At 44.7% G+C, this 12,681-nt stretch overlaps 1 protein-coding gene across 3 annotated transcripts in view; it reads left to right on the top strand.

Moving 5' to 3' along the window:
• The window catches only part of KDM1A (lysine demethylase 1A), a 74,594-nt gene that overhangs the window by 18,899 nt on the left and 43,014 nt on the right, over nucleotides 1-12,681 (top strand). For all 3 annotated transcript variants that reach the window (XR_001861560.1, XM_017732915.1, XM_008632597.2), the window contains exon 7: nucleotides 850-954. Coding sequence is in view for 2 of the 3 variants with exons in the window: in XM_017732915.1 (XP_017588404.1) it covers nucleotides 850-954 (105 nt within the window). In the remaining variant the exon portion in view is untranslated. The remainder of the gene's footprint in view (nucleotides 1-849; nucleotides 955-12,681) is intronic.

Here is a 12,681-nt window from a genome sequence, read left to right as displayed (position 1 = left end):
AAGAATATGGAAATGACTAAAGCTAATGGAATATTTTCTGAAAAACCTGAAGAAATAATTCTGAGAAAAACAAATGGCCTCGTGCAGCCTAAGGTTAGATCAATGTCTAGACTGTTATTCAGTCCAGCTTCTGTTCCTTGACAGAATGTTAGTGGTTCCTAGAGTTTTGTTTGTCAAAACTGCAGGAGTGGGTGGTGAGAGGAGGGGATGTTGAGCTCACCTGATCTAGTCATAATGAGAGTCTGTGTTCCATTTCAACAGGTTCTTCAGCCTTTGTGTTTGCTTCTGACTTGCTAATGGATCTTTGAACGTGCAGTTGTCCTTCCTAACTATAGCTTTAAGGCATGTCATAGGGCTTTTTGAAGAGGACAGTTCCTTTTTAAAGGAACAGTACCGCATTGGGAGGAAGGCTACATGTTGAGTGTTGAAGGAAGTAGGAACAGGGCTTTGCTCTCAATTTTCCTCTGAAAGTCTGGAGCTCTGAATACCTGCTTCCAGTGTAATGCTTTGCTTGAGTAAATAAACAGGATGAGAAGGAGGGATGGTAGGAGAGTGTTTGGAAGACAGATCTTCAGTGTTCTTTCAGGTTTGCATCAGCATGTCTGCATACATAGAAATAAGAAAACACCACCTCATAGTAGAAATCTTCTTAAACTTAAAAGATTCTATTTTTGTAAGTATCTTCATGAAAAAGGCTCAGCAAGAAATTATATGTGTGTTTCTGCTGTTGGAAGGGAATGGTCTGATCTAGGGATACTTAAATGACCAAGGAAAAAACAAATGAGTAAGAAATTTATTTGGTTGTGTTCAGATATACCTGATAATACTTCTGTTTTGTTATTCCCTCAGAATAAGAAACAAGGATGTAAAAATGAAGAAGTTCTGGCTGTACTCGGTCATGAATTGGGTCACTGGAAACTAGGTCATACTGTCAAAAATATAATCATCAGCCAGGTAAGTTATGATAAACTGTTTTTTTTTTCCTGGAACATCTGTAATTATAGCTGTTTCCAAATGCCCTCTTTCAGATTTGTCAGTGTACATTCACCTGATATACTTATGCTCTGTGACAGAAAGTTTGGGTTTTTTTCTTTGCTCTATCTACAATGAACATATACTGGCCTTTCTGTTCCCTCCCTTGCTTCATCTGGTTGGTAGTAAGCATCTCAGAAAGCATGTCTACTGCCGTTTTAATTCATCTGAGCAGCCTTCTGAAGTTGTGTCATGGTTTAGGAATGGTACTCCCCAATTCAGTGCCCCCACCAAGACTTCCAAAACCACTCTCTCACTCCCCCACTTTTCCCCTTCCCCTCCTCTCTGTCGCAGATTGAAGAGGAGAATTGGAGGCATAAAATGCAAAGATCACTCACTAGTTGAGATAAGAACAGCAATGCGATAAGAAAACAAACAGTAACAGCAACAATACTGATGACAGTGGGTGCAAGAAAATAAAGGATTCGTACAGAAAAAAACAACTGTACAGTAGACAATACTGGACAGCTCCCTCTGCCATGTTTTCTCAACTGGTAGAAACCCCTTCTCCCTGGGAAAGCCTTTCTTCTCCCTGTCTCCAGCAATGATGGGAGGTGGTATAGAATAACCTCCTTGTCCTGGCCATGGCCCCTCATGTGTACTGCAAAAATTAACTCTGTCTTGGCCAGAACCAGGGCATTAGCCCCCCCTTATTCGGTATCGTCTATGACATGCCCAGATCCTACACCTTCCAACTATATATATACTTAGATATATGTGTGTGGATATATACACACACAAGTGCAGCTATCATTTCCATAGTTGGTGACTGTACCTCCAAGGTGTCTGTTGAGTTCATTTAGTCCATGGCTGTGGGTTCTATCGGTCCTAGATGTCTTCCAGGACAGCAGGGCTGGTGTGCTGTTGGCTGGTTGCAAGCTGCGTCAGGAGCTCACGGCTTGTGTATCTGACATACTCCATACTCATTGGTCATGGTAGTTATGGCACACAGTGGCAGTGTCATTGAGCAAACAGTATTGTATAATTCAACATTATAGACTGTTCACCCAAAAATCAAATCCCCTTGAGGTACACATCATGTTTCACAGAATCACAGAATAAGCCAAGTTGGAAGGGACGCACAATGATCACCAAGTCTAACTCCTGGCCCTGCATAGCATCCTTTTGCATTACCCACCAAGTGCATCCAGGTCACTGAGCAAAAAACAGTCTCACAGATGGGTTTGCCTTTGCTTGATGCAGAACTAATGCAAACTGTCTTCCCTAACACATTTCTAATATGCACCAAGAGACTTTATCCCCATCTATGCTATGTAGGCTGTTGAGCAGGGCCAGCTCAATTGGTAGAGCCTCTGGGGTTAACTAACCAGATGGTCTTCACTAAATGTAGATCCCAATGTTTGCAGGTCCCACCACCCCTTGCTTTCAGTGTGGTTTCTAACAGTCCACTGTACTGTTCAATTTTCCCAGAGACTGGTACCTGATAGGGAATGTGATACACCCACTCAATCCTGTGCTCTCCGACCCAGGTGTCTATGAGGCTGCTTTTGAAATGAGTCCCGTTGTCTGACTCAATTCTTTCTGGGGTGCCATGCCACCACAGGACTTGCTTTTCAAGGCCCAGGTTGGTGTTCTGGGCAGTGCCGTGAGGCACAGGGTGCTTCTCCAGCCGTCCAGGGGTTGTTCCTGCCATTGTCAGCACATAGCACTTGCCTTGGAGGCTCTGTGGGAGTGTGATGTAATCGATCTGCCAGGCCTCCCCAGATTGATATTTCGACCATTGACACCCAGACCACAGAGGCTTTACCCTTTGGGCCCTGCTTGATCACAGCATGTTTCACAGCTATAGATAACCTGGGAGATGGTGTCCATGGTTAAGTCCACTCCTTGATCACGAGCCCACCTGTTTGTTTCATCTCTTCCCTGATGATCTGAGGCATCTTGGGTCCACCAAGCCAGAAATGACTCACCCTTATGTTGCTAGTTCAGATCCAACCCTTCCCAGTCTAGATCAGTCCATGGCAAATAGTTGGGCTGTGTTTCCTCCCTTGGGGCAGGCAGTTCCAGTACTGGACACCCCTCCAGGTGAAAGCAAACTGTGGCCTGCACTCTGCTGCCAGAGGAATGGAGAAGAGCACATTAGCAATTTTGATGGTGGCACCACTCTGCTGCCCTGGACTCCAGCTCATACTGAAGTTCCAGCATGTCTGGCACAGCAGCACTCAGTGGTGGCATGACTTCGTTCAGGCCACGATAGTCCACTGTCAGTCTCCACTCTCTGATGGACTTACGCACAAGCCACATGGGGCTACTGAAGGATGAACGAGTCTTGATGAGAAGTCTCTGGCTCTCCATGAATCGTCTCATGGACGGTGGCATGGAGTCCCAGTTGGTGCAGTATTATCGACGATGCACTGTTGTGGTAGCGATTGGTAGCTGTTGTTCTTTGACACTCAGCAGTCCCACAGCAGAAAGGTCCTGTGAGAGATCAGGCAAGGGATTCATCTGTCAAATTTCCTCTGTCTGTACAGCAGTTATCCTGAAAGGCCAATGACGCCCTTCTGGGTCCTGGAAATACCATCTCCTCAGGTCATTTTTGCCCAGGATGAACAGGATCTCTGAACCAGTCACAATGGGGGGATTTTGCCATTCATTCCCAGTTAGGCACACTTCAGCTGTTGGGATCCCCCTGTCACCCCAGAAAGAGAGACAGATTCTGCCCCTAGGTATCTTGATGGCATCAAGATGCCCTGGTGTCAACTAAAGCCTTGTACTCTTTCGGGTCTGATGTGCCAGGCCATTGGATCCAGAGAGTCCAGTAGATCCGATTGTCCCTTTCCTCCACCTGGCTGGAGCCAGGGCCCTTTTAATCTTGGTCATAGTACTCATTGGTCACCTCTTGTAAATATAAACTGGAGGTCCCTTCAAGAGGATTGGAAGTAACATCAGCTATTCTGTTTTGTCTGAGGAGCTTCCCACTGGAAGCTGGAGCAGCTTTTATCCTTGTAGAATTTCCTGCAGTGGTTGTTCTACCTCTCAACTCACGTACTCTTGCTGCTAGGGCACAGGTGGGTTTTCCATCCCACTTTGTGTCGTCTCCATTGTCACACAGGTAAAACCACAGCTTTCCTCACGGTGTGTACCCTCTCTCTTGAGCAGAGGGGGCAGCTGCTCCCAATAGCAGAGACTCTGGTCCGTGCTGGTGGGACATGGGACATTTCCTCTTTAACTTGCTCAAGTCGTTCAAGTCTGTTTGAAGTCTTGGACAGTCTTTCCGCAGCCAAGGTGCAGATTGGTAGAGAGGAAAAAGATCATCATATTGCCAGAGTCAGGTAGTCATGTGAAGCACTGTTTTGTTCTCCTTCTTTCATTGACATCCAAGTCAATGAGTTGGCATACGGCGATGGCATGCTCCCTAAAAACTTCCACTCCGTGGATTGTGTACACTGGACCTCATCTGGATCTACAGGGGACTGCTTGTTACTTAAAGCCTTATAGAGTACCTCCAGCACAGCTCTCAGATACTGGAAACCTTTCTCTATGGTGTTCCACTTGCCTTGGTGCACTAATAGATCATCCTAGAAGGGGTACCTTTCCCTCATGCTTGACAGGAGTTGCCTACAGAGGTTGAGAGTCTCTGTCCTCTTCCCAATCCCCTTGTTAATGCCCACATCCTGGGACAGGGATGCCAGTTGCTGGGCTTCACTACCCTCTAGTTTCACATCATCGGCTGTGATATTCCAGCACTGGAGGAGCTGGGCCACCAGGGGCTCACACAACCAGTGGCTGAAATCTTTTTTACGTATCTTGCAGCTCACCCAGGTATAGGGATTATCTCTGGCTTTGCCTCTCCTTCCTGTTTTGAGGGCCCTGCTTTCTCTTCATCCCTCACTAGGCAAACTGATTTGGTCTTGTATTTCTTCTTCTGGCACGGGGTGTTCTTCTGGTTCAGCTGCAGTTTGGGTGGCCACAGGTGCGTGAGTACTGTCTAGTGATGAGCAGTGTCTGATAAATAGTAGCCAGGACCCAGCATACTGCAATAAGTTGCTCCTCTCAGGAGTTGCTGCAGCTTTGCTTTGCAATTGTTCTGTCACTTTATCAGGGTCCTGTAGTTGTTCAGGGGAGAACTCCCAAACCACTGGAGCAGAGAATTTCCCCCAAAACTGGCTCATTTCCCCCCATATTCTGTGCTACTCATGACTGTCCATGCTTTGGGCAGACCTCTGAATAACCTTCCTAGAAAACTCCGTCCCAACTCTTGAACATGGTGTGGACCGTACTGAAGATGCCTGGCAGATCTATCAGCCAGAGCATGCTTTTCCTAACATCCAAGGGGACTTCAGAATTCTCAAATGGTGTTTTAAAAGGCCTGAAGGACAAAAAGGGGCTGGAAAGCTGGGGAAAATCATCCTCTGCTTGCCCCACAGGCTCAGTACCCTTATTAATGGCCTCTCAAAAGCAGCACCTGAGGTAAGGGTAGGAGAGAAACACTGAATACACATCCCAAATCTCTTGATGCCCTTGATGGTATCATGTCATAAACTGATATCACACAGTACATCAACAGAGCAATGCTGATCCCTCTCCCCTCACTAAAAAATAATCATCACGAGGAGCACATGGTGCATTAAGGGGAATACATACAGGGTTAGGACCACACTCACATGAACAGACCAAGCAACATTGTGATCAGTGGCTCCTTACCTAATACAGCGAATCTTTAATTCAAATGTGTTTCCAACTCGGTCTGGGTAGATCTGTTCTTATGTCAACCCTTCATGCCACACAGGCACTAAATAAGGCTGTGGTGGTTTAGGAATGTTGCTCCCCAATTCAGTGCCTCCAAGACTTCAAAACTACTCTCTTGCTCCCCCACTTTTCCCCTTCCCCTCCCTGCTGTGGTGGAATGGAGAGGAGAATTGGAGGCACAAAAGGCAAAGATCACAGGTTGAGATAAGGACAATTTACTGGAAACAGCAGTGAGATAAGAAAATGAACAGTAACAACAATACTGATGACAGAGGGTACGAGGAAAGACATGGGAAAAAATAACTCTGGTAATAGACAGTAACAGGTGGCTCCCATTGCCAAGTTTTCTCAACTGGAAGGAACCCCTTCTCCTTGGAAGAGCCTCCCTGCCCCCCAGCAATGACGTGAGGTGGTACAGAATAACCTCCATGTCCTGGCCATGGCCCTTCCTGGCTACTGCAAAAATTGATCCTGTCCTGGCTGGAACCAAGGCAAGTTGAGACACATATATCTTGCTTTTTAACACTTATTTAATCTCACAGCCTTTTCTGATGGTCTGTTTCCATCCCTGTGCTAGGCTAGGACTGGATGCATCCCGACTCCCAGCCTGCATAGGTTTTTGTTATTACCTCTGAGAAAGCTTTGCAGCATGTGTCTGAGAGCATCTGTCATCCTCATTCCTTTAAGAGCTGACAAGAAATGTGACTGAGGATTAGGAAATCTGATATAGGAGGGTATTTGTACTTACTTATATTTTATTCTCTTACCTTGTACATTGGTGAATAACTTCATTGTTCTGATTTTGGTGCATGCCCAAATGGGGGTGAACAATGAAGCAATCTCTGTAGAAATATGTAATTGCTTTGTTACAGATCTGTGTTGTTCTAGGTATCACTCATGCTTCTTTTCTCCAAGTTCTCAGCCTTTTCTGTTTTGTTTGTCTGAGCTGCCCTCCTGCATACCTTCTGTAATTTCATCATAGAACCACAGAATATCCTGATTTGGAAGGGATCTCACAAGTCCATCTCCCTGCCCTGCACAGGACTATCCCCAAGAGCCACACCATGTGGCTGAGAGCATTGTCTAAATGCTTTCTGAATTCTGTCAGGCATAGTGCTGTGATCACTTCTCAAGGGAGCTCATTCCAGTGCCCTTCCACTCTCTGGATGAAGAACCTTTTTCTATTATCTAATCTAAACCTCCCCTGATACAACTTCAGGCCATTCCCTCGGGTCCTGTCACTGGTCACCACAGAGGAGAGATCAGTGTGCCCCTCCTCTTCCTCTCTCAAGGAAGTTGTAACTGCAAGAAGTCTTCCCCTTACTCTCCTCTTCTCCAGGCTGAACAGACCACGTGGCCTCAGTTGCTCCTCATACAGCTTCCCCTCAAGGCCCATCAACATCTTTGTTGCCTTCCTTTGGATGCTCTCTAATAGTTTAATGTCTTTCTTATATTGTGGTGACCAAATCTGCTCACAATATTCAAGCTGAGGCTGCTCAGCCCAGAGCAGAGCAGGACAATCCCCTTCCTGGCCCAGCCTGCAGTGCTGTCCCTGATGTCTCCCAGGCTGCTAGGGCACTGCAGATCCAGCTGGCCATCAGCCAGGAGGACCTCCAGGTCCCTTTCCTTGGTGCTGCTTTCCATCTCATTCCCCACTCTGTCCGTACATCCAGGGTTGCCCCATCCCATGTGCAGAATCCGGCACTTTGCCTTGTTGAACTTCACATGGCTGGTGATTGCCCAGCCCTCTAATTGGTTGAGGTCTCTCTGCAGGGCCTCCCTGGCTTCCATGGAGTCAACAGCTCCTCCCAGTTTTGTGTCATCTGTGAGCTTGCTTAGTAAATCATGTCTTTCTTGAGATGTGTGCACTGTTCCAGGAATGCTGTTCTGTTCTTTTTCAAAGGCTATTCACAAGCTTTTCAGGCTGTAAACATCACTGTTAAGCTCCTGTTAAGGAAACTGCTTCCATACTGGCTTTTTCTTACCTGTGCAGCTGAATGTTTCAGTGAGGCCCTTTCTGCTTTTTGCTTTAAGGCAATTACTTCCCAATTTCTTGTATTAGCATTGATCCCTGCTAGCTAGTAACTAGTACACTGTTTTTGCCACTTAGCTCATGTAATTTGTCTTTGGATACATTTTCTAGATATTACTGTTTTGCTGTGATAGACTTTATCCTCAACTTCAGAAATTTTCACAAATTCTTCTGCAAAATCTTACACTTTTTCTGTTGGTTGTTTGCTATCACAGCCATCCTTCTTTTCTGTTCTGTGTGTTTCAATAACAAACAGTATTCTGGCACCTTCCATATTACTCTAAAAAGACCAAACAACCACTTAGCTTGAAAAGGTACTAATCTCCCCCTCTAGAAAACTTGGTAACACATGGTCCTGCCTCTTGGCTCTGAAAAGCCAGGCAAGCACGGTGCTTGTACACAGTGCTGCACAGCTTAGATGGAAGCATAGATTGTTTCCAGGAATAGAAGTACAACACAGCACAGACACATTTTGTTTGGCTTTAAACTTTTTAGAACCTATGCTTAATTCCAAGGAAATGGGTTCTACCCTGTTCTCCCTCCTTGCTTCTCTTCTTGCTTTTTCATTTCCCTTCATTACTTTTTTTTTGCTCACTGACAGAAAATAGTGGTTCTTTTACTGTTGCGTTTCAGAAGCAGGTAAAGACCAGCTGTTTGTTCCTCTCTGTATATTAGTTCAAAAGTAATCTACTTGTTTTTTTACAGTGGCATCCCTGTGCAAATCTGTAATGTGAGGTTATGTAATGACTTATCTTAATTAAGAATGTTTTTTCTTTTCTCTAGATGAATTCCTTCCTTTGCTTCTTCTTGTTTGCTGTGCTAATTGGTCAAAAAGAACTCTTTGCTGCATTTGGTTTCTATGACACCCAACCTACCCTGATAGGCTTGATGATTATTTTCCAGTTCATTTTTTCACCTTACAATGAGGTAATGACACTGAAGTATCATCCTATTTAAGTAATGATTCTGTTTTGTCAGGGGAAGTTTGAAGTTTCTAGGGGCTGTATTGGGTGCCTCATTTTGATAATCTGGCTTAGTGCTGCATGTTGGGTAGGACTCCCAGTTTGAGGTATGGCTTGGATAAAGCTTAGTGAGATCAGTCTGCAGCCACAGTGATGTGTGGGATGCGGGAAACTAGATATGGTGGTATTTACTGGCACTGAAGGGATTTGCAGATAGCTGAATTTTAAAATAATTTTTAATACATTTCTCTCCACAGGTTCTCTCATTTTGTTTGACTGTATTAAGCCGACGATTTGAGTTTCAAGCAGATGCATTTGCCAAGGAACTTGGGAAGGCTAAAGACCTATATTCTGCTTTGATCAAGCTAAACAAAGATAATTTAGGATTCCCTGTTTCTGACTGGATCTTTTCAATGTGGCATTACTCCCACCCACCCCTTTTAGAAAGACTTCAGGCCTTGAAAGATGCAAAGCAAGAGTGACAGCAATGATTGCTGGTTCAGAGACAGTGCTTCCATCTCAGAAGCAAAGTTCAGAGCGGCTTTTTAGTTTTTTTTAAATGGATAATGCAAATTAGTGCACTGTTAACAGCACCACAGATCTGAGTATCCTGAAACAGGTATTAAATTATGAATGACTTATTTTTAACAAAAACAAAACCGTGGAACTTAATTTAGAAAAAGTGCTGGGTGAAGACCTTCCCCCCCACCCACACACTGACTTTTATTTCCATATCATAGTATAGACTTTTAAAGGGACGAAAACAAGTATAGACTTCAAAGCACCTTTTACTTCAGTTTATGTATGCCTTGAACATTGCTTTTGGTCCTTTTTCTATTCTCAGCATTCTGTGAAGCTTCCCAGTCTCACCCTCTTCACAGTGAAGAGGCTTTGGGTGACTTGATTTACTGTGTAATGATAGTTGTACTTGCCAGTGTGTTTTAAAAAGCTGAATGCAGCTGCAGGCTTTTCTCCTGCATTCATGTCTGTCATAATGAAAAATGCTACTTAATAAAACCCTCTTTTTCTGAAGTGTGGGAAGAAGGATGAATTATAGCTGAGGAAATGTACCATGTCTTCCTTGAAAATGAGCACTAGGTGGTATTTAGTAGCATTATAGTGGGCATTTATTGCCCATGGTGCTGCTGGGGGTGTGGGAAGGATGTTACAGGGAATCAGGACTGGACCCACGTGTTGGAGAAAATTGCTAATTCTCTCTTGTTCTCCTTTTTTCCACATCTCAGTTCCTCCATTTCTGTTGTACTTTGCCTAGATTTTTTGTGTATATGGAAATGTCCAGTTGCTCAGCCAGTGTATCAGAGCCATGCTTTCATTCTGAGGGGGCTTATCCTCCATTCCATTGAGGGTTTTTCATTAATATGAATCCAGCTGAAATAGTAGTATTCTTCATCACTGTTCTTATATATAAAAATTCTTACATATGAAAAGCCCAGGAAACAGTTTGCCCACATCAGTTACTAAAGAACAAAATGGGTAAATGTGGAAATGGCTTCGGCATTGATTATCTCAGACTTTCTGATGAAAAATGGGATTATATTTACTTTTGTTGAAGTAAAATTAAAAGTAAAATATAAGTTTTCATGTGCATACAAATGTTTTGAACCAGCCTGAATACACATACTCCATATAAAAATCAGATTTCCTATCTGCAGTAAATGAAAAAGTTCTGCTCAGCTCTGTACAAAGAGAGAAATCATTGAAGCAAATTGTCATTGTTTCACATGTCAGAATACTCTCATATGTTTTATTGTTAGCTTACATTTGTTTTTCTGATCATAGGGAAAAATGCCTTATAAGATGATGGGCACAATGATGTCTTGGGTGAAACAAGATGTTGCTTGAAAGCCCTTTGTGCGCCTTATTCTAATTGTGTTTATACCCCAGCAAATATGGAGCTAAAGTATAGATACGGATTTAGGAGACACTTTTACAAACATGGAGAGCCTATATTTGTCATGTTAACTGTATTTAATAAAAGGCCCTCAAAAATAAAAGCATTAACTTAAATCTGTCAATTCAGAAGGATAAATGTGTCAAGTTTTGAATGAGACATTGGCTGGTGTAAAGCTATGGAAAACATGTTATGTGTGCTTTGAGAAAACCATTTGTCTCATCCATTAGATAAAAATTGTATGCAAAAAAGAATTTTCTGGCCATTTCAGAAATTTGGGTAAATGCAAACAAAAGGAGATTAAAGTGGGAAGATGAAGGAAATGCTAGTTTCTATGGAAGCATGAAATACTTAAAATACTTAGCTTACAGGCGAAGATAGTGTTCTTACAGCAATTGCCTGTTACTTCCTTTTCTCCCCTATCACTGTTTAGTTATCTCTGCAGTTCTTCTAGCTGGATTTCATATATAACTACTGAACAAGGTTTCAGAGTTGGTTCCATTCTGCTCCAGTTGCTTCTCAGCACTGCAGTTGTTTGTCAGAGCGTGCTGCTGACCTTTTACCTGCCCACATTACTACGGGCCATCTGGAGTGCATCAGCTACATCTTGCAGACCTTCTACATCCTGTAGTTGCTTCCTGTCTCCCTAAGAACGGTCAAAATTACCCCTAAGTCTTCCTGCGCAACTTCTGCCTTCCCAGGTACCTAAATACTCTTACAGTGTCTATACAGCCATGTGATAAGCCAGTACCAGCTTCAAGCCGAAGTAGGTCTGCTAATGACCAGTTTTAAGGAGAGAGGCAAGAAAATTAGCAAGTGTGCATATAATTTTCTATTACCTTTAGCAAATACTCTTCAGATACTCAAGACAAGGGAACCCAGAGCAGAACATCTCTGGCAGTATGCTCCTCCCAGGCATCTGTGGGACTGCTGGGCATCGATCATTTGTGTCCTATCCAAAGGCTGGAGCTTCAACTTCCTATTTCCTACCTTACCAGCTTTTTCTGCTGGTCTAAGTAGAAACCTGGGAAGAAGACATGCTGAGGAAAAGTCCCAGACCTTGAAAGGTGACAGAAGGACTAAAATTGAATCGTTTGTGAAAATGAAGCTTGATGTGTCTTGGTAATGTGTGCTGGCAGCCCAGAGACCCAAGGGCCCTGGGCTGATCCCCAGCAGCATGGGCAGGACAAGGGAGGGGATTCTATCCCTTTGCTCCACTAGGATGAGACCCCATCTGCAGAGCTGCATCCAGCTCTGGCATCCCCAATATAAGAGCGACATAGGCCTGTTGGAATGAGTCTAAAGGAGGCCACAGAGATGTTCCAAGTGCTGGAGCCCCTCTGCTCTGGAGACAGGCCTGGAGAGCTGGGTGTGTTCACCTGAAGAAGGGAAGGCTCCAGGGAGACCTTAGAGCCCTTTCCAGGGCCTAAAGGGGCTCCAAGAGAGCTGAGAGGGACTTTTGACAAGAGCCTGGAATGACAGGACAGGGAGGGATGGCTTTAAGCTGAAGGAAGGTAGATTTAGATCAGATATTATAAAGAAATCCTTTACTGAGGAACAACGGGCACAGGTTGCCCCAGAGAAGCTGTGACTGCCCATCCCTGAAAGTGTCCAAGGCCAGGTTGGACAGGCTTGGAGCAACCTGGGATAGTGGAAGGTGTCCTTGCCCATGCTTTAAGATGAGCTTTAAGGTCCCTTCCAATCCAAACCATTCTGTGATGAAATAGGCATAAACGTCTCCCTTTCAACGCGTTTCAAGGGCCTCCATTTGTTCACGCAGGACTGTTAGGGCCACAGGGCTCCTTACTGCTCTCAGTTTCCAGCAGGTCCTGCTGCTGTGTACGTGGGTCAGGTGTGCAGGCTGGGGAGCAGTGGGAAAGCTGTGTGTGCGGGGTCCGCTTGTGATGGCCGCGAGCGATGTGCGAGGCATGTGCTCGCTCAGGGTCCGATGGAGGCGAGCGAGGCCCGCGGGGTCGGAACCGGTGGCGGCTCCGCGGGTCGGGCGCGGGCACAAGGACGATCCACGAGCTCCA

This window comes from Corvus brachyrhynchos, unplaced genomic scaffold (genome assembly GCF_000691975.1).
Source record: "Corvus brachyrhynchos isolate BGI_N302 unplaced genomic scaffold, ASM69197v1 scaffold425, whole genome shotgun sequence".
NCBI classification, from domain to species: Eukaryota; Metazoa; Chordata; class Aves; order Passeriformes; family Corvidae; genus Corvus; species Corvus brachyrhynchos.
The sequence above is the reverse complement of the archived record's forward strand: the minus strand, read 5'-3'. Positions and strand labels throughout refer to the sequence as shown.